The sequence below is a fragment of the Phyllostomus discolor genome, chromosome 2, assembly GCF_004126475.2.
Source record: "Phyllostomus discolor isolate MPI-MPIP mPhyDis1 chromosome 2, mPhyDis1.pri.v3, whole genome shotgun sequence".
NCBI classification, from domain to species: Eukaryota; Metazoa; Chordata; class Mammalia; order Chiroptera; family Phyllostomidae; genus Phyllostomus; species Phyllostomus discolor.
In genome coordinates this window covers 46,257,045-46,278,503 of record NC_040904.2, presented here as the reverse complement: position 1 = coordinate 46,278,503, position 21,459 = coordinate 46,257,045, and the positions used below count along the sequence as shown (strand labels likewise).

Sequence of the window (21,459 nt, the reverse complement as noted above, 5' to 3'; positions counted from 1 at the left end):
CAAAAGTTTCTATGGAACCACAAAAGGCTCTGCATAGCAACAGCAATCTTGAGAAAGAACAAAGTTGGAGGAATCGTGCTACCTAATAACAAACTGTATTATAAGGCCATAATAATCAGAATAGCATGATACTGGCATAAAAACAGAGGTCAATGGAACAGAATACAGAGCCCACAGATAAACACACACCTTTCTATGACAGAGGAAGCAAGCATGTACAATGGGCTAAAGATTATTCAATAAATGGTGTTGGGAAAATTGGACAGGTATGGGCAGAAAAATGAAACTAGACCACCTTCTTACAACACACACAAGAATAAGTTCAAAATGGATTAAATACTTAAATATTGACCCTGAAACCATAAAAATCCTTTAAAAAAGACCCCAAAATCTTGAACATTGCTCATAGCAATTATTTTATCAGATGTACCTCCCCAGGCAAAAGAAACAAAAGGAAAAATAAACAAATGGGACTACATCAAAGTGAAAACTGTTTGCACAGCGAAGGAGACCATCAACAAAAGGAAAAACCCACAGAATGGAGAATTTATTTGTCAATATATCAAATAAGGGGTTAATATCCAAAATTCATAAATAACTTAAAAAACACACACACAAAAAAAAACCCAACTAAAAAATGGGCAAACAACCTGAATAGACATGTCTCCAAAGAGAACATACAGTTGACCAATGGACATATGAAAAGATGCTGAATGTCACTAATCATCAGAGAAATGAAAAATTAAAACCACAGTGAGATATCACCTGCCCACCTGTCAGAAAGGCTATCATCAGTAAATCAACAAACAACAAGCGCTAGTGAGGATGTGGAGGAAAGAGAACCTTTTTGCACTCTTGGTGGGAATGCAGACTGGGTACAACTACTGTGGAAAGCAGTACAGAGATAACTCAAAAATTTATAAATGGATATGCCATTTGACTCAGCCATCCCACTTCTGGGAGTATATCTGAAGGAACCCAAAATATTACTTTGAAAGAACATAAGCATCCCTATATTCATTGCAGTGTTATTTACAATCACTAAGATATGGAAGCAAGTGTCCATTAGTAGATGAGCAGATAAAAGAACTATGGGACATTTACAGAATGAAATACTACTCAAGTATGGAATACTACTCAACTGTAAAAAAGGAAGGAAGAATGGAAAGAGGGAGGGAGAAAGGAAAATTTTACATTTTGTTACAGCGTGGATAGATCTGGAGAACATTGTCCTAAGTGAAATAAGCCAGTCAGAGAAAGACAAATGCCATATGATTTCACTCATATGTGGAATCTGATGAACAAACTGGACTAACAAAATAGAGACAGACTAATAGACAAAGAGCAGAATGACAGCTGTAGGGAGTGTGGAGGGATTGAGCAAAAAGGAAAAAGAACTCATGACAACAGGGTGGTGATTGCAGGGGAGAGGTGGGTATAAGAGGGTTAAATGGTAATGGAAAAAGAGACAATAACATTTTTTTTTTAAAGAAAGAGAAAGGGATAGCTATTGAGAAAATAGATTTTAGTCCCTGGCACACAGTCCAGATGTTCTAGTGTCTCATACAAAGCCTTTCATGATTAGTCTACTAACAGTAGATAGTCCCTGACTACTACTTTAGCTGGGGTTTCTTTGTTTTTTTAATCTGTCACTTCCTAGCATGCTTTCTTCACCTTCAGTAGAACTTCCAGTTCTCTGAACACAGCAAGTAATTTTACTTCTGTGGTCTTTGGCATATGCTGTTCCCTATGCCTCAAACGCCTTTTTTCCTTGTCTGTTTATCTAACAGCATTAATCGAAGATCTGTTGAAACAGCACTCACTACAGTTTTTTCCCCAACTGGAGTTTGTTGTTTCTCTCTTGCTCATAGAATGTCTTTGGAGGTCTTTGGTATAGGTGTTACCTCATTGTGTTACAGTTATTTGTTTATGTTGTCTTTTCACTACATATACTCTGAGTTCCTTGAGAACAGGAAGTATGTATGTCTTAGTGTCATAATTTATCACTTAACACAGTTCATATCACAAAAAGTAACTGTGAAATGAATAAGCCAAGCCATTGGGACATCTGCCAACTCGAAGCTTTTTCCCAAAATTATAACCTCTCCTAAATTTAGTTACTGTAAGATTGATTCCTTTGTTTCATCCAGTGGAACTGGAAATTTTTTCTGTAATTTGAGCAGGTAAATAAAGAAACCCAATGCTTCATTGAATGACTGCTCAATGTGGTTATTTTTATGTCTGATCTGAAACTTTCCAAGTATTTACTAGCTGTGTGACCTTGAGTGAGTTTTTAAACCTTTCTGTTTGTCTTTTTCCTCATCTGTAAAATGTGCTATCTTAAGATTGTTGTTAGGATTAAATACATTAAACTTTGTGTAATACTTAGTGTTTAGCACACACTAAGGGTTAGTTATTAGTATTTTGAATTGGCTAAGATCAAGAGAGACTCTGTTTATACCTATCACATACACACAAAAAATCTTATAAGGTTTTTATGGCTCCTTAAATAGTTCGTTGAGTATGAGGCAAAGCATAAATACAAGATAATTAAAATATTAAAATTTCATGTCTTACAGAATCCCTTTATTCTGTTAAGAGTGCATCCTTTTGATTTTTTTTTAGAACTGGAATGATTACAGTCACCAAGCGTTTGTCTATGACCATCTGTCAGATCTCCTTGAACTGCTTTTAGATCCAGAACAACTCACTACATCCTCTCATTCGACTAACAGTAGTCTAGTCTCTAGAGAAGCTGTTGTGGCACTCAGCTTCCTTATTGAAGGTACAGTGAGGAGAGCCAGGAAGATATATCCACTCCATGAACTTGCACTATGGCAACCACTACATACAGAAAGTGGCTTCTCAAAGACCTCTAAGACCTTTTCTTTCTGCAAGCTGCAATCCTGGTTGAGAGCCTGTTTGACTGGGAATCCATTTGGTACCTCTGCTTGCCTCAAGTCTGGAAAGAAATTGGCTTGGGCTCACCAAGGTATTTAATATTTTAATCTATATTAAATTGAATGACCAATTAGGGAACCTGGTGTTTTCTGGCATATTAATGGTCATACATCTTCTATAAAAGACCTAAAAATATTGCTACTGTAAAAGAGAAAAGGGGAGCATGTGTGCGCGCGCAAGTGCGTGCGCGTGTATGCCTTTTTCTCTCAAGGCAGCATCAGTCTCCGAGAATTGATTTATTAGTCTAAGTCGTTTTGATTTCCGTTAACAGAAACTCTCAACTTTAGTTAATTCTCTTTTTGTTCTTTTTTCTTTTTGATTCTTCCTCTTATTCTCATTGGCTCATTTGCTTGAGGCTTTCCTATTTCCTATGCACAACAGCAGAATTTGGCCATTCCACAGGTAACCTCAGAGAGTTGGTATAGAGATAAGGCTCTTTTTAGCACCACAGACATAAGCAGACTAGATATTTCTAAATTGGGGATTTAAATTTATCACAGAGAGTGTCTCGCCCTGGTTGCATCAGTTATCTGTTCTCACTAGTCCAGTGGTGGCTGAAACGATAGGTTCAGGTACTATATGACTTCTTGGGGCCCAGGTATAAATTTGAAGAGAAGTAGGTGCCTATACTGAGGCAAATGCCAAAGTTGATGGAAAAAAAACAAAACACCTACAATATACTTTCATAATCTCTGAATTTCAAAGATAAAAGAATAGGCTCTGTGAAAAGGTAAGAAAAAATCAATTTTGTTATCAAGTTTTTATAATGTTAAAAAACAGAAAATGGTTGGTAAAACACCTACAGAATCTTGAGCAAAATCATAGTGATCTAAGAATTCTATATCCAACTAAGCTGTTGCTCTGGTATGAGATTAAAGGTTCTCACATTTTGTAAGGCTCCCATAAATACATAGTAGACACTACGTAATTCTTGGTGTTGATAAAAGAATATAGATTCAAGTAAATTTTTAAATGTTAGGGTAGGCCCTAGTAGGGAAAAAAGGATATTTAACCTCTTAGGATTATACTAAAATGTTAGCAGTGGCAGATACTACAATAAAAAGTAATTTTACCTTCTTTTACCACCAGTATTTAAATATTTCTATAACCATGTATTGCTTATCTGTTATAAGGTAATAAGAAGAATTATTCTTTAAAAAGAATAGTAGCATACTTTAGTGATTTTTTTACATTTGGCCAGTATTCTTCACAAGGGTGTCCTGGTGGCTTGCAGGGAAGTACAGTCTGAGAAGTCAGTCACATAATGGCAGGGCTGGGTTAGGAGTGCAACCTGCGCAGATTTTTTGTCGTATGTGCAAGGCACTGTGTTTGAGAGGAAGGTAGGCTCTCAGTAATGATCTTGGGAATAAACACCGAAACCAAAGAAGAATTCATAGAATGATGTGATAAGTAACTTAGGATGGATTCAGAATTAGTATTATGCCGTTGAAAGAGATCTTTTAGAGGTGGGAATGATAAGACATCTTGGAGAACAAGGTATTTGAATTGGCCCAGTTCTCCAACTTACCAGCTATACAACCTTAGACACATTACTTAATTTGAAGGGAGAAATGAAAAATATTTTAGATCTGTCTTGGCAATCTTGAGGGGATTACAGGTTTAAATTTTTTTTATAACAAGAAATTACCAAGTATTACAAACATACTGAAAAGTACAGAGAATAGTATAGCAAACACCCCTTTACCCATACCCAGATCTAATATTTTTTAAATCCCTCATGTGTCTAATTTTAGACATGTATGTGTGTGTATAGATATGTGTAACATCGTATGGTTATCATTTTTCTCTCATTTGAAACTATCCCACTTATTTATGTTTTTCTTAACTAGTTGAAGGGACGACCAAAAGAGCTAAGATTGCTTGTAATACTCATGTGGCCCCTAAGATGCACCGCATGGTGGTGATGAGCCAGGTTTACAAGCAGACGTTGGCCAAGAGCTCAGATACTCTGGTGGGGGCACATGTAAAGATTCATCGCTGCAACGAATCTTTTATATATCTGCTCTCTCCCTTACGGTAAGCACAGTCTTCGTAGTGTTCTGACATTGTTGACATTTTTTTTGGACTAGGATTGATCTTTTTTTTAAACCATCAGATAATGATTTTATAATCAGATATTTTTATCTTACCATCATTCTCAGGAATTTACCTCAGTTTTTCGATTTTCAGATCTGTGACAATTGAGAAGTGCAGAAATAGCACGTTTATTCTCGGCCCAGTACAGACTGCTCTTCACCTCCACAGCTGTGACAATGTTAAAGTCATTGCTGTTTGTCATCGTTTGTCCATCTCTTCTACTATAGGCTGCATCTTCCATGTGCTGACACCTACACGCCCGCTTATTCTCTCTGGGAACCACACAGTAACTTTTGCCCCTTTTCATACCCATTACCCAATGCTGGAGGACCATATGGCCAGAACTGGCCTTGCTACAGTGCCTAACTATTGGGATAATCCAATGATTCTGTGCAGAGAGAACAGAGACACAAGTGTCTTCCGACTCTTACCACCTTGTGAATTCTATGTATTTATTATTCCCTTTGAAATGGAAGGGGACACAACTGAGATACCTGGGGGTCTTCCATCTGCATATCAGAAAGCACTGGGCCAAAGAGAACAAAAGATACAGATCTGGCAGAAAACTGTGAAGGAAGCTCGTTTGACAAAGTAAGTATTTTATAGAAGTAATAATTTGTCTTAGTAAAACTCCATGGAAAGCAAATTAATCTGCACGTATTTACAGCTGTGCTAAAGTAATAAAAATATACAGTATATCCTCAGTAAAGGCTTATGTGTCAGGTCAGTATTTCAGGCACTTTGCTTGGGGAGATAAAAGTCCAATAACTCAAATATTAGACTTTTTTCAAAGAAGCTTAAGTTTAGTTGGCAGATATACATTAATATGAATGAAAGATCATATATAGGATATGCCACATGATCCTATGCTTAAATGGATTGGTTTTAGTTTTTAATTTACACTTCTACACTATGCTGGTGGTTCTCAAACTTGGTCATGCATCAGAGTCATCCAAGGGGCTTGTTAAAAATACTGACTTCCTGGCTTCACCACACCACAGACAGATTCCTCATGCTAGTCCATGGACTAGTGCCAGTTTTTGTCAGTTTTCCCTAATCCATGTTTTCCTAATTCATACGGTATTGTCAAATAAAGCTGAATTTAGTCAATTTAAAATACTGTTTTTTCTGAGATTATTTTCTTCCTATTTTTGAGTACTAAACTCTTTTATTAACATGCTGTGATAGTAGATAGTTGTGGTTTATTATGTCAGTCACAAAATTTTATTTTAAGAGCATTGGCCTTTGACTTCCAGAAGCCAGGGACATGCTACGTGGTTTACAGTGATTTAGAAAACATCCATGTAGTGAGTAGGGAAGATTAACAGAAGAAGTAGAATTTGTGTTGGATCTTAGGAATGAGCCAAATTTGGATAGGAAGTGAGGACTGAGCAGAATACTTTTAGTATCACTGAGGAGTAGATCTGGAAGCAGAAGCAGGCCTTAGGTATCCTGGAAATCTATTGCTGACATGGGATTCTGGGTATATGGAAATAGTGGTATTTAAGCTTGGATGAGCAGGTTATATAGACTCCTGAATGCAAGGCAGTGAGAGTTAGACTTAAGTGGAATTAAGCAGTGGGTGCCATTAAAAGGCTTTGAGTAGTGGACTGAAGTACAGAAAGCTTTTTCATTTATTCAGGAACATTTATGGAATGCATACAGTATGCAAGCTACTTTATTAGATTCTGTGGCAGATTTTAAAATGTGTAACAAAATGTGATTGGCATATCTGAAGGTCCTCTGGTTAGAGAGATTTGAAAGAGGCAAGTCAGGATGATACTGCAGTGGCCTAGAGTGTCCAGCCTGTGGCCCATGGGCCACATGCGGCCCAGAATGGCTATGAATGTAGCCCAACAAAAATTATAAATTTACTTAAAACCTTTTTGTTGCTCGTCAGTTTTCATTAGTGTTTGTGACATTTAATGAGTGGCTCAAAAACGACTCTTCTTCCAGTATGGCCCAGAGATGTCAAAAGGTTGGACACCCCTGGGCCTAGACAAGGAAACTGGACTAGTTTGGAGGGAAAGGGGGCAGAAACCAGAAATACTTTAACAGGAGGCAGGATTCAGTGTAAAATTTTGTGAAAAACACAAGAAAATCAAAGGCGACTCCAAAAATTGGAGCCCAGTTTAGAAACTTTTGATTAATCAACTTTTTTTTAGATATTATTTATTAGCTTTTCAAAGAGAGGGTAAGGGATGGAGAAAGGGAGAGAAACATCCATGTGTGAGAGATATATCAATTGGTTGCCTCTTGCACACCCCTACCTGGGGAACCTGGCCCACAACCCAGGCACGTGCCCTGATTGGGAATCACACCAGCGACCTTTTGGTTCACAGTCCGGCACTCAGTCCACTGAATCCCATTAGCCAGGACTCATTAATCAACTTTTTTCTGGAAAGAATACCATGTATATCATGAAAATTGTGGTACTAAGAATAAATAATTATTGTTCATACAAGTATCTTGGTACTTAGTCAGATTTTATCTGTTAGCAATATTAGGGAAGGAACATAGGAAACAGCACCAAAAGATGAAGGGTTGCTTCTACAGCATTAAAACATTGACCACTTGTGAGCTGTAACAAGTTCGAGAAAAAAGTATAAAGTTCTTTTGGGGGATCTTTACAATAAATGCCGTATATCCTGCTAATACCTTGATTATTATGACTCTTTTTCCTTAAGACAGAAAAACGTCTTTAATAGTAGGTTTCATTTCTAGTATTTTTTTTTTCTGGTTGTCATTATTTTAGAAAATGGCAACCACTCTAAAATGTTTCTATTTCTGATGATCCAGACTGCTGTTTGATATATGAGTAAGAATGCTTATTTTAATAAGATTTTATTTAGTTATTTTTAAAGAGAGAGAAAGGGAGGGAGAAAGACAGGGAAAGACATATCAGTGTGAAAGAGAAGCATTGATCAGTTGCCTCTCTTATGCACCCTGACCAGGGACCGAACCTGCAACCAAGGCTTGTGCCTTGACCATGAATTGAACCCTTCATTTTGCAGATGATGCCCAACCAACTGAACCACACCACTCAGGGCAAGATCAGTGTTCTTTGGATAGCTGTGTCTATATTGTACTGGGAAGTACTCAGACTTAGGAATTAGTACTGACCATGCTACTTTACAATGTGATGTTGAGTCTGTCGTTTAACTTCTCTAGCTTTTAATTGTATTATATAAAGTGTAAGCATATTCTCCACCTGTTGTGATTGCTGTGAAGGTATAATAAGTAATGTGTATGTGTGAGACATTGTGTAGTGGTATGTACTATATTGTGTTTAGTAATATGCATGTGAGACACTCTGTTTAGTGATGTGTTTGTGAGACACATCTTCTGGGTAAGATTATTTACCCAGGACATCTGATACCTGACCTGTTAGAATAGTAAGAGTAAGAGAAATAGTCATTGAAAAAGACTTGATCCCAGCCACAGTATTTTCTGGGTGCATTCTTGTGGCTTTGTTCTCATAACACATTGTATGCGGGAAACGTATTTATACATTTTACGTTGACTGGTAGTAGAGCGCGCGATAAAAACTACCCGCAAACAATGTGATAATATGGATTAAGGAAAGAAACACAGGGTGGGTTTACAGTTGTTTGTGTAGGAAGTAATACAATAATTAAATAATACAAAGATAAAGTTTGGTTTCATGTACTTACAACTGTAAACTTACTTTAGTCCCACCCTATATATATTCATAGTTACACAATTGCATTTAGACTCTTTAAAAATAGTTGCTTCAACCAAAATATATAAAGATCACAACAGTTACAACTCATGCTTTGCCTGGGAATTTATTGTGATGATGCTGCTATTTTTTGCAAACACTCCACTTGGTTTGTATCTTGTGAATTGAGCCACCAAGACATTAATGCTACAGACTAGTCATTCTCAGTTTAGCATATCGTAGAATGATGGTGATGACCATAATAACAGGTAATACGTATTGAGCACTTACTGTGCAACAAGAACTATTTTAAGCACCTTCTATGTATTAACTCATTTATGCTTTATAACAAATACCCTATTAAGAAAAGGAAACTGAGAAACAGAGAGATTAAATAATTTACCCAAAGTCATACAGCAGCTGGGACTAACAACTGTTAGTCCGCCTAGTTCCAGAATCTAGGTTCTTGGTGTCTTTGTTATTTTCTGGGAACTGTTGTTATTAATATAATAGAATATAATATCAATGTTATATAACAGTGATCATTGAACAAAACATCCTTTAAAGCACTTCTTTTGTTTTAATTCTAGTATTTAGATGTCTAGATTTTTCTTACACATGTGAAAAACTTATACACATGAGCAGTGTTCAGAATGTGGTGACTTTAATAAATGTTGGCTCCGAATCATTGTGTATTAAGGCATTAAGATCCAGGAAACACTAAAAACAAGGAAAAGCACTCAGTTTACTTTGGGGAATATGGGAAGACAAAATAATTTTTGATCAATTTGAAAACAAACTGCCAACACAGTCTTTTAAAAGTGATTAGATTGTATCATTTCTCTGCTCTGACCCCTCTGATGGCTTCCCATCATCTTGGAATAAAATCTAAAATGTTTAATGTACCTAACATTCCTCCTGCCTCATTTTCTGCTATTCTTTTCTCACTTACTCCCCTTCTGCCAGTTCTACAGTCTTCTTGCTATTACTTAGTCATTGCCCTCTAGCCAAATACCACCAGGACAGTGAATACAGAACAAAGCTGGGTTTTATTACTCATTGCAAGTAGGGAGAGAATTGTGTTTCATTTCAGGAAAAGGGTGTTAAAAAGAACTTATAATTGGGTTTTGGCTTGTGTTAGGTGATTTAGGGGAGGGTTCTAGGAAGCAAGCTTTTGTTTGGGTTGGATGCTATCTGGAAGCAAGAGTAATTCAATAATCTGGTATTTTAGTAATTTTTATATTAAATGCAAAGGAATAATGTGGAGCTAAAACTAGAATCATAAAGAAACACCAGTTATTCAATAGGCAGAGAAGGGTGATATTTGGTTACTTTTGTGCTATGGACCACAAAATTATTTTTGTCTGGACTAAGATAGGATTATGGAGTGGTCTTGTTCTTGCCTTGATCTGTTATCATCCCAGAGTGGCCTTGTAGAATGTTGGCCTTCTTCTGTGGAATTGTTTATGTTCAACAGACACAGCCAGGCCAGATCCTAGCTACAGTAAGTGCTGGCTGGTAGTACTAAGCTAGCTCCTGGCTATCAAGAGCTAGTCTTCTCTTTCTTGTCTTGAACATGTTAAATATGCTCTCATTTCAGAGCCTTTGCACTTGTTATTTCCTCTGCCTGGAATGCCCTTCTCCAGATATTTAGTTTGCTTAGTCCATCAGTCCATTCAGACCTCTGCTTAAGTTTTATCTCAGGCTTTCTCTGTTCATTTTCTTCCTAAAATAGCATTCCCAATATTCTCCATTCACTTACTCTGGTGTATTGTTCTGGAAGGCACTTAAAACTACTTAAGTTCATATCATATATTTATTTTATTACCTATCTCCCCTACTAGAATACACAGTCCACATGGAACATAGACTGCATAGGTTGATAGTGTGGATGGTGCCCTCTGGAGTCGTACAGAGCAGACCTGCCTGGACAGGAGCCTTGTCTCTTCTCCTTTCTTTGCACATTTATCCCCATAAGTCAGAATTCCACCCAGCATCACTTGGTCTTCAGCAAATATCTGTTGAATAAGTAACTGCAGTAGAGCAAACTATATAATTAAAGATAAGGCTTTACAAAGAAGGCATTGTATCTGACCAAATTTATTTTTAGGGGTGGTGGTCCAATGTACATAACTGAACACAGCAGTTATTTGGAGAAAACAAATCGGTAATTAGAAACAATTTAACATTTATTCCATTAAAGTGTTTTATAATCACTTAGAGTGAAATTAACACAAGTTTGTATTTTTACATTCTTGTTGTTCTACACTGCAATTTTAGGGATCAAAGGAAGCAGTTCCAGATCCTTGTGGAGAATAAGTTCTATGAGTGGTTGATTAATACAGGACATCTGCAACAGCTGGACAGCCTTGTGCCCCCTGCAGCAGGTTCCAAACAAGCAGCAGGATGAGACTCCTACGTAAGAGCACTGGTAGGCATTTATAATGTAGACCACTTAAAAGAAATTACTTTGGGGAAATATTGGAAACATACAAAAAAACTGCGTAGAATCTTATGTTGCCAAATTTTTTCCACCACTCCCACCAGCATATACAGACCTGTACATACCCGTGTTTGCCACAGTTTATAGTGAGAAGACGAATCAAAATATTTACGTGGACCCTATCGAACTATGGGCAGGTATAATGGCTCAATTTGTACTGTCCAAAGAGACTACTTTCCTCATAATTAGCTTTAAGTTTTATTCTTCCTTTATAACACATCTTTCTTCTTTCCCATCACCCCACACACAAACCAATTATTGAATTAACTGGTTTTTGTTAATTACACATGAGCAATAATAAGTTACCAGAATTAATCCAAACAAAGATTCGAATAGTGAACTCTAGGAGATCATAGATTCAGTGGAGAACATGAGTAGAGACAAATTTAAAATGGAAATTATTTAATCTAAATATGTAGTATTTTTATAGAAATTTACTTTTGCTATTTTAAAATATTTTTAAAGACCAACCATAGAAAAACAAAGGACATAGACAGAAAAATAACAAACACAAAGACTCTCACTTTCACTTGAAATTAAAGAAATGTAGGAAATTATTTGTTATGTACCAGGTTAGCAAGGATCAAAAACTGATGGTATGTATGTCACAACACTGGCAAGACTTTCACTCACTACTGGGGAAAGTGTAAATTTTCAAACTTTTTGGAGGATAGTTTGACAAAGTCAAAATTAAAATACACATATCCTTTGACTTAGCAATTTCACTTCTTAGATTTAACTAACAGATAACATTCATGTATGGGAAGATCTCTAAAAAACTTGTTCATGGAAGCATCGTTTGAAATAGCTGTAGACTAGAAACAACCCAAATGCTTCTCAGTAGCGGGCTGGTGCCTCATGAACTGATATATTGATGTCATGGAATTCATCTTCAAAAAGAATGAGGTATATCTGATTGTGCTAACACTAAATGATCACTGAGCCAGGGGTGGGAGGTTTGGGGCAAATGTGTGTGTAAAATGTTCCCTTGTGTATTTGAAAAAAGAGAGGGATTATCACACATACTTCTATGCTAATTATATGCCTTAAAATTTCTGAAAAGATATAAAAAAAATCACAAACTATTTGTCTTTGACAAATGAGACTCAGTGTCTACAGTGGGAAAAAAGTTATTTTTAATTTTTATTGAGATATAATTGATTTACCATAAAAATTACCTCTCTAAAGTGAAGAATTCAGCAGCTTTTATTATATTCAAAAGTTTGTGCAGCCATCACCATTAACAAATCCAGAATATTGTCATCACCCTAAAAATAAACCTCACACACATAGACAGTCACTCCCCACTCCTCCAACTGCAGAGACCTCGTCTTCCCCCAGTCCCTGGCAACCACTTCCCTTTCTGTCTCTAGATTTGTCAACGCTGGACATTTCATATAAAGTGGAGTCATAAAACGTGACTTTTGTCTGGTTTCTTTCAGCATAGTGTTTTCAAGGTGTATCCATGTAGCATGTGTCAGTATTTCATTCCTTTTTATGACTGGATAATACTCCGTTGTATGGATATACCACACTTTATCTGTTCATCAGTTGATGGACATTTGAGTTGTTTCCACTTTTTAGCTTCTGTGTATAATGCTGCTATGTACTTTTGTGTACAAGGTTTTGTGTAGACGTTTTTATTGTTTTTGTGTGCATACTTAGGAGTAGAAGGTTGTGTGTTTTAATATGTGACTAACTGCTCAACTGTTTCCAAACCCGTGAATTTATTGTTTACTTTATATGTTGTTTACATTTTAAAGTATTACTTTTTATTAAAAAGGAATTTTACAATATTTAGTCAGTAAAAGCTAAGTTAAGAATAGGAAATCTGTTGAAGATTATAAGGAAATGGAAATTATAACAGGGAAATGTTTAGTTCAACTAATTCTCATAACCTGCCAATGTTTAAGGTTTATGTATGAATTTCTTTATTATGAACTAATGTGTTCCTCAGAAAAAATGAATATAATTAACTTTAAACTTTGTACATTTTACTATTTCTAATTTTCATCTGGCCTTGATAATTTATGTGATTTTATAATTACAAAGGTTTTTTCTAATTATGTGCATGAAGACAATAGAAAACAAAGTTAATTTAAATTTTTTCTTTCATCTTCAGGGCCCTGGAAGAATGAGGATGAATGGAAGATGATGTGCATCTTGAAACTAAATTGGGAAGGTGCTCTTGCTGCTTAAAAGACTTTGGGGCTTTTTCTTCTATTTAAGACCTTTCCTTGATTTCCATTTCATACTTATTTATTACCATTTCAGTTGAATTTTAGGTAAATTTCTGACCTGTCATATAAATGTACTGTTTATAGAACATGGGATGATTCATCTTTGTGATGCCAAAATGGAAAAGTTGATGAAGCCTGCCCCATTGTATATATGTTAATATTAAAGTGATTGAATGTAGATTTACAAGTTAACTTCACATTTTAATTTGTATGATAAAAGGGTTTCATCCTTTCTGGGGTTAAGAGTTTTATAGTTCTTTGTAACTATGTAAAAGGAAATTGCTATTCTTTTCAGAAATAATTGGAAAGAAAGTATGATTGTTGGTATATAAATGTAGCAAAATAGTTTTATGCAAAGATATTTTAGTCCTTAAAGTATAAAACTTAATGAAATTGTAAAGTCTTTATTTTCACTTTGTGCTTCAGATTTTCAATAAACATGCTATAAAAAGTAATTTTCTCCTTTTGATAAAAAGATAAAGCTTAACTTACAACTTTAGAAAAAGGTTTCCAGTGTTATTCTGTGATATATCAAAATAAAGTTTACATTTGATTGGGAAAGCTGTGTTCTTTAAGATAACATAAAATAATTATCAAATTAGTAAAGTGAATCTGATTGCTGATAAGGGTTTCATACGCTCACTGACCATTGAATTCCTAATTGTTTCAAAAAAGGGCTTGAACTATATTTCTAAAGTGAAAATTAAACCTTGGAATGTGTTAATTCTGAGGTTTTCATATTTTTTATTTTAAGATGAAATTCAAGGAAGCAAAGTGTTATCAAATAAACAGAGGAGTGATAAGAATATGCTTTGTAAATTGCTTTTGGTTAATTAAAATAATATTAATTGCTTTCTTTAAACCTCATAAAATTAACACTTAGTTTCCTACTAATCTTCATTTCAAGACACATTTGCCATTTTCTGAATTGACCATAATGTATCTTGGGGCATCTCATTTATAAAAAATATTTGTAGGATACTTGGATAATGGAAAGATGATGAAGTGGGACTTTTGAGAAAAATATACTTGCCCAGGAAAAGTAAAATGGAAAAACAGTTGATGTTTGTTTGTTTGTTTGTTTGTTTCTGAGCATATATAAGGTAGTAATCTCATCCCAAAAGTCAGAGGTGTATTAAGTGCCAACATGTTCTCTAAACAGGTCCCAGTAAGAGATCTTTGCAGAGAAATGCTACCTAGTAAGTAGCAGTTGGGCTTAGCTAAACCTTTACAAATTCAGGAGCCCCTATAGTAGTTTTCTGTCTCTCAGGCTACATATGTAGCACCGTTTCTTGTGGATTAGAACTCTGTGTGTGTGTGTTTGTAAAATTCTAACTTAAAGAACTGGTGCAAGAATCTGAATTCCTGCATAACTTTTGTCTAGATTCACCAGGTGTTAACATTTTGCAACATTCACTTTACCACTCTATATAGTATTATTACTTTACTTCTGCTTAATGATTTGAGAATAGGTGGCAGAGGTCTTGGACCTTTACTTCTAAATACATTAACATGTATTTGATAAAAACACAGACATGCTCTTACCTCGCTAGTCATAGTACAGTGGTTAAATTTAGGAAGTTTAACATTGGTACAATAGTATTATCTAATACACAGTTTATATTAAAATTTGTGCTAATTGTTTCAAAGATGTCCTTTCCTGTGACTTGTTATTCAAACCAAAGAGCATGCATTGCCTTTATTTATATGTTATGTTGCTTTGCAACATGTCACTTCTGTTCAGAAATAGAGGATGTCCTTTTGACTCATCTCCTGATTTCTTGAAAATCAAATTGCCCAGGTAAAAGGACCTTTTTCCTTTTTTTATTTTGAAAACTTTGTCAGAGTTTTGGTGTCTGGACTCAGCAAATAGTGCAGCAAGGCTTGGTAAGCAATAAAGTGGGTACTGAAAGCTTTCCTTTATTTCATAATCCCAATTGTTTTTCTAGAAACCATCAGTAGCTTCTAAAAGACTGACTCAATTTTTGGATCCTATTCTCATGACTAAGCAAATGTTTGGTTTGAAACCAGCCCAGTATAAATGTCTCTGTGCCTCTAACTCAGTAGCTGTCTCTGGATATCAGCACTGGGGAAACCCATCTATGCACCAAAAATGTCTAAAACTGGAACCAAGGTAAGTAAATGGTCATGCTGGGTTTTAGCCTACCCACTTTCTTTTCACCTACTGACACATTGAAAGAAGCATGTAGAGAAGCCTTTGCTCCTTTGCCTGGAGGTGAGTATGACAGTGGTGACAAGGTTGGGATTGGGAGAGGAAGTCCATAAATGCTACTCCATTTTCTGCCCTAACAGAATTAACTGTTTGTTAAGGGGTTATTTTTATGTTGAATACTGTATAAGTCTATCATAAGTAAATAAGATTTCTGTCTTCCAGCAAAGGCATATTCTATGAACTTCCACAGGAATAGGACATGCAGACCAGAAGCTTACATGAAATAGAAAGCTTTCAGTATTCAATGAAAATTTTGTTTTATGAAATTTAGCCTCAACCATTTATATTTTAAAAGGACAAAGTAGAGGGACCAATCAAGTGAATTAAGTCCTACATATCCTTTTCATTCAAGCAATTGCTTTTACCCTTTGCCTCAAGGAAAGTGCTTATTAAGTTAGGAAAATTGCCCTAAATATTTGATTCATAACTGTTGCACTGGATATTGATCCCTCAAGCAGGGCTTTGGGAATGAGAGAGTATACCCCCATTCTCTTTTCAACTCTTTGACCAATCCTGGTCAAATTTTAGCAATCTAGGTATGTGGCCTGACCAGGAACTGAGCCCACAATCTTTCTGTGTGAGGGATGGCACCCAACTAATTAAGCCACACCAGCCAGGGCTAGACCCATTGAATCTTAAGAAAGAAATAGTAAATGAATACTTGTATATCCTTCACTTACCAGTATATTCTCTAATTGTTAACGTTTGCCCTATTTTGTCCCTGTCTCTTTATACTAAACCATTTGAAAATAGTGATCTTAAAACCTTCACCTTAAATGTTTACCAGGGCATTCCCCTGTATAAACATAATATCATTATCTTGTCCCCCAAATTTATCATAAGCATGATACCTAATATTCAGACTGTATTCAAATTTCCCCCATTGCTCCCCAAAATTTGCTCCTGGCTAGCTTTTTCCCCTATTGCAGGATGGAATGAAGGATTGATCGTGCATTGTATTTGGTGGTTGTATTTCTTTAGCCTCTTTTTTTCCGTTAGCCTCCTTTATATGGAACAGTCCCTTTACCTTTTCTGTTGTTTCTTGAGACATTGACATTTTTCCAAAGTCCAGACCAGGTGTCTTGTAGAAAGTCCTGAAATTTAGATTTATCTGATTGTTTCCACGTGTTTAGATTTCAACTAACCATCAATGTCGAGAGAGCTTCGTAGGCAACACCAAGTACTTCCCATGGCATCATTTTAGGGAACACCTGCTGATGTGTTCAAGAATCGGCAAGTGCCTGATTTCTTTTTCCATTTATAAAATAAGACTAATAATCATACTTATTCATAAAGTTTGGGGAGAAAAATGAGACAGTGTCTTTAGTGCTCTGAGGTTCTTGAAAATACATAGGTCATTGCACATCCCACTAGAAAGAACTTGAATTCCTTAGAGGGTATCCATGTGCCTTGAGGGAAGGCTGTTACAGAACCATGGTAGATGAAAACACCCCTGCTTCCAGAGCCTTCCAAAGTAGTGATGGTGTTGCTCTCTTTTATTTCCTGTAGCTGGGCTTTTAAAAAACTTAAGGTAAATAACTGCTAGACCAAAGAAGATAGTATCTCTTGTTCTTATTACCTCTCCCTTTCCCACTATCATGCTAGCAGTTTAATCAGAGGAGTCACAGGCTTGGCAAGAAATAGTATGTTTGTTTTTATTACCTCTGGAATACTTGAGACAATTTTCTTCCTGCTTTATTGGTTTAGTAGGCTAATCTACAAAAAATAAACTTGAAAATGAGAGGAACTTTGAAATAATTTCTAGGTAAATCTGCACATTTCTTAGCCACCTCTGCAGAATTTTAATTGTTTATTTATTTTGCCTAAGAAGCAAAACATTCTCTCAGCTGACCAGAGAGTAGATTTCATGGTCCTTCTACAAATGAAAAGTTGCAACATCCTCTGGGTCCTGGATTGGGAGTTCTCCCACCAAAAGGAGATCTTGGTCCTGGAGCCCAGTAATGGTTCCAGGACAACACTGGTGCTTTGTTCCAATCTTGGGAAGATTGGCTGCTGTGCTGGGAGGGTGGACAGTGAGGTGACTGTGTAGAACATCATGTATATTTTCACTTTGCAGATATTAATGTCAGGCAACTGTGCAGGGGGCAGTAAGTGTGAGGCTCATTGAAGGAAAATAGACAATACTAATTTAGTTTCCCGTAGCATACCCCTTGCAAAGTCTCATGTGTGTGTGTGTGTGTGTGTGTGTGTGTGTGTGTGAGAGAGAGAGAGAGAGATTGGCCAAAAACCAAAGGTAAATTGACTTCGGGTCTATCTATTCATAGAAAAGTTACCTTAATTTTCCTGAAGATCTTTCCACAGGTTTTGGGAAAAGCCTCAGGACCAGTTTTCTTCCGTTTTTTAGGAGAGTAGATGCTGTATGTTGAACAGAGATAGCTGTACAGGTAGGAAAACAGCAAAGGGGAAGATAAAGTAAAATAAAATGAAAAACAGATTACTAACCAGGAATTTGCACTGCAGTCTACTCTCCTGCAACTAATTGGTAACTAGCTAGTGATCTTAGGCAAGTTATTTAACTTCTTTTTCCATAACAACTACAACAAAAGCTTATTGGCAATTTTGAGCCAATTTTTAAACTAAGTGCTTTATTGACATTATTCCATTGGACCCTCAGAACAGCCCGAGCAGTAGGTATTGTTACCCAGTTTTACACATGATGAGACTGAGTTCAGAGAATGTCCAAGGTCACAGAGCCAGTAACTAATGTTGCTTCAATTTTGTTTATCTGTAAAATGAGGCTCTGTGCACCTAAATATGTGCTGCACTAAAAATGAGAAAGGGGATGGGAAGAAAAATTTAGGAAGGGGAGGAAGACAACGAAGTAGATGATTTAGGGGTGGGAAGGAGTAAGGAAGCCGTTTAGGGAACAGGAAATGAACAAAATGGGAAAGGTAAGGAGGGGAGATTAAGACAGAAGGAAATAATTATTAGTGGGGAACTTTATAGAAAGAACCATGTGGGGTGGAAGGGAATGAGGTTTTATGCCCATTTGCGAGTCCTTTTTCGTTTCTCTTCTTTATTCTCTACATCTAATTAGTCACCAAAACCTAGATTTCTTTTGACTGTTTCCTCATCGTCCTTCACATTGCAGTTGACCTTCCTTTGACCCTCGCCACCCACCTTGCCCACAGCAACCATCTGTTTCCAGGTGTGTCTCCCACATAATCACCAAGGGATCCTAGCATGGCTCCTGTGTCTTTTCTGGCTTGATTTCCTAATACTTCTCAAATACTCAGTATGCACCAGGTTTAATGAAGTGCTGATCCCTATAATGACCATTCCTTTATTCCTTTGGATAGGTCATCCTTTTCCCTCTTCCTCTGGAAAACCCCTAACTATCTATCCTTCAAGCCTCACCTCCAAGATCCTCTCCATACTGCTTGGCTCTGTTCCTCCTGAGGCTTTCTCCTTTTAAACCGATGAAGCAGATTAGCCACAAGGTGGCGGAGTAACACCAGGAAATTAACTTCTCCAATCAATGACACCTGTGATTTCAGTTGTAACTTTATCTTGGATCCGGCAATTACAGAAGAAGGGACAAACTCTAGTCCATTTGATCCATTGTTTTCAGACCTTGTTTCACAAAGCCTTAGGAATTTTGGGGAATTCTATCTCCTGTTTCAACCAGAAAAGCTTTGAGTTTTACTTTACAGACAGGGCTTCTTCCAGTGTAGTCTGTTCCTTTCATATGACAAGTGGGAAATTGGAGCCCAGAGAAATGTTTGGACTGAGGTGTAGAGCTGATTATGGAGATGCAGCTCTAGAGCCCAGGTTTATTATTTCTGCTTTCTCGGGGCTACATGGTTCCAGGGCCATCAGGGATCTCAGAGGTGTAGCTCAATATTCTGTTAGAAACTTGGTAAGAGTTTGAAAGAAAGAACATCTTGCCTTGTCATTTTGTTACTTTGCAACAATTCTCTGGCAATAAAATCTTAATACAGAACTAAATATGGTATATTTGCATGTGTGTATGCTCTGTATCCATCTAAGGTAAGCGCTCTAAAACTCAGGTCTATGTTTTTTTCCTACATATCTTCCACATCCCCTGGAATTGAATGTCTGCATTTGCACTCATGTATCTTCACCAGACATTTCGTAAGGGTCTTTCAGTGCTAGGCACAGGAGTTCTTGGCTTAAATAAGTTTTGGTCCTTTGCCCTTGGACGCAGTATATTAGGAGTCTGGTGGGAGAGACAGACCTATTAGTAGATAGTTTATTATATAATGTGGGGAGGAAGCAATGAGCTTGAGTCTGAGATTGCGGGCTTGTATTAGAGCACTTTTTGTTTTGTTTCACTGTGAGCCTTCAGAAAGTGCTCTTTGCTGTTGTTGACAACCAGAGTTGTCTGCCACAAGGCAAAGGGTGTAAGGTGAAGGAGAGCAAAATAGAGGAGGGAGGTTTTCTAAAGTGGGGAATATGTTCTTAATTTTATTTTATGTATGAGTAACGCCACCCAACTCTTCAGTTCTCTTTGCTTGCCCTGTACTTCAGATTACTTTCTATGAAGACAAAAATTTTCAAGGCCGCCACTATGACTGTGATTGCGACTGTGCAGATTTCCACCTGTACCTGAATCGCTGCAACTCCATTAGAGTGGAAGGGGGCACCTGGGCTGTGTATGAAAGGCCCAACTTTGCTGGGTACATGTACATCTTACCCCGGGGCGAGTACCCTGAATACCAGCATTGGATGGGCCTCAATGACCGCCTCGGCTCCTGCAGAGCTGTTCATCTGGTGAGTGTGGTGTGCTCTCATTCTCCCCTCCCCACTTTTTTTCTTTTCTGTGAAAGGTTGTTTTTTTTTTTTTTGAGGTTTTCCTACTTAATGGGGAGCTGTCTTTTTCTGGATGTGAACGCTTAAATAAAATCTGAGGTCAGCTCATTACAAACTGAATGCACTAATTATTACCTCTTGAGGATTTTGAGGAGTTAAGTTTTTCTTATTGAAAGCCAGCTGTTCCCGTCAGTGCACAATGGGGATGGGAGTTCAGACCATCTAGATTTCAAGATGGTGGGTTCTGAACCGGACTGCTCTGAGTTTGTGACCTGCTGGTGGTTTCCATAATGGTTGCTGTTCCTTCCCTTCTGTGTTTCCTCAGTCTAGCGGAGGCCAGTATAAGATTCAGATCTTTGAGAAAGGGGATTTTAATGGTCAGATGTATGAAACCACTGAAGATTGTCCTTCCATCATGGAGCAATTTCACATGCGAGAGGTCCACTCCTGCAAGGTGCTGGAGGGTGCCTGGATCTTCTATGAGCTACCCAACTACCGTGGCAGGCAGTACCTCCTGGATAAGAAGGAGTACCGGAAGCCCATCGACTGGGGTGCGGCTTCCCCAGCTGTCCAGTCGTTCCGCCGTGTTGTGGAGTAATGACGCGGATGGGGCCAGGAGCTTCTTCCTGGGGGCCAGATGCTGGCTAGCCCTGTCATCCAAGTGAGCATCATAAATAAAAACAATCGACATGCATCCCACTGTTGACTGTGACGGCTCTCCTTAAACACTTAGAGATCAGTGAAACAGTGCCCACCACAGTGGGCGGACTTAGCCTTCAGGTCGCCAGCTCGTGTCTCTGTGCCAGACAAAACGGGGCTGCATTAAAAACTCAGAAAATCATACTGCCCTGTATTGCTTCTTATTGCTTCAGTCTGTACTAATTCACAGGTACAATAATAATAATAATAGCTGCCATTTATTGATTGCTTTCATTATCCCATTTTCTCT

At 37.2% G+C, this 21,459-nt stretch overlaps 2 protein-coding genes across 5 annotated transcripts in view; both read left to right on the top strand.

Annotated features, from left to right (window-relative positions):
- Positions 1 to 13,938, top strand: part of TBCCD1 (TBCC domain containing 1) — a 30,882-nt gene extending 16,944 nt beyond the window's left edge. For all 3 annotated transcript variants that reach the window (XM_036017814.1, XM_028504532.2, XM_036017813.1), the window contains exons 4-8: positions 2,626 to 2,992; positions 4,812 to 4,998; positions 5,152 to 5,649; positions 11,021 to 11,171; positions 13,366 to 13,938. In XM_036017814.1, coding sequence (XP_035873707.1) covers positions 2,626 to 2,992; positions 4,812 to 4,998; positions 5,152 to 5,649; positions 11,021 to 11,150 — 1,182 coding nt within the window. In that variant the 3' untranslated portion in view covers positions 11,151 to 11,171; positions 13,366 to 13,938. The remainder of the gene's footprint in view (positions 1 to 2,625; positions 2,993 to 4,811; positions 4,999 to 5,151; positions 5,650 to 11,020; positions 11,172 to 13,365) is intronic.
- Positions 13,939 to 15,493: 1,555 nt separating this feature from the next.
- Positions 15,494 to 21,209, top strand: CRYGS (crystallin gamma S). 2 transcript variants are annotated; one of them, XM_028504535.2, is made up of 3 exons: positions 15,494 to 15,617; positions 20,229 to 20,471; positions 20,836 to 21,209. In XM_028504535.2, exons 1-3 carry the CDS (start codon positions 15,597 to 15,599, stop codon positions 21,106 to 21,108), a joined length of 537 nt encoding a protein of 178 aa, XP_028360336.1. In that variant the 5' UTR covers positions 15,494 to 15,596; the 3' UTR covers positions 21,109 to 21,209. The 2 variants fall into 2 exon arrangements, with proteins under 2 accessions (XP_028360336.1, XP_035873705.1); XM_036017812.1 differs by lacking the exon at positions 15,494 to 15,617 and adding an exon at positions 15,901 to 15,939.
- Positions 21,210 to 21,459: the final 250 nt, after the last annotated feature.

What these genes read in the sequence shown, in the direction of transcription:
- CRYGS (XM_036017812.1), top strand. Translation starts at nt 15,916, where the DNA reads ATGCAGACCAGAAGCTTACATGAA. An exon ending in AGACCAGAAGCTTACATGAA is followed by an intron (nt 15,940 to 20,228) that starts ATAGAAAGCTTT and finishes CCTGTACTTCAG; the next exon opens with ATTACTTTCTATGAAGACAA. An exon ending in CCTGCAGAGCTGTTCATCTG is followed by an intron (nt 20,472 to 20,835) that starts GTGAGTGTGGTG and finishes GTGTTTCCTCAG; the next exon opens with TCTAGCGGAGGCCAGTATAA.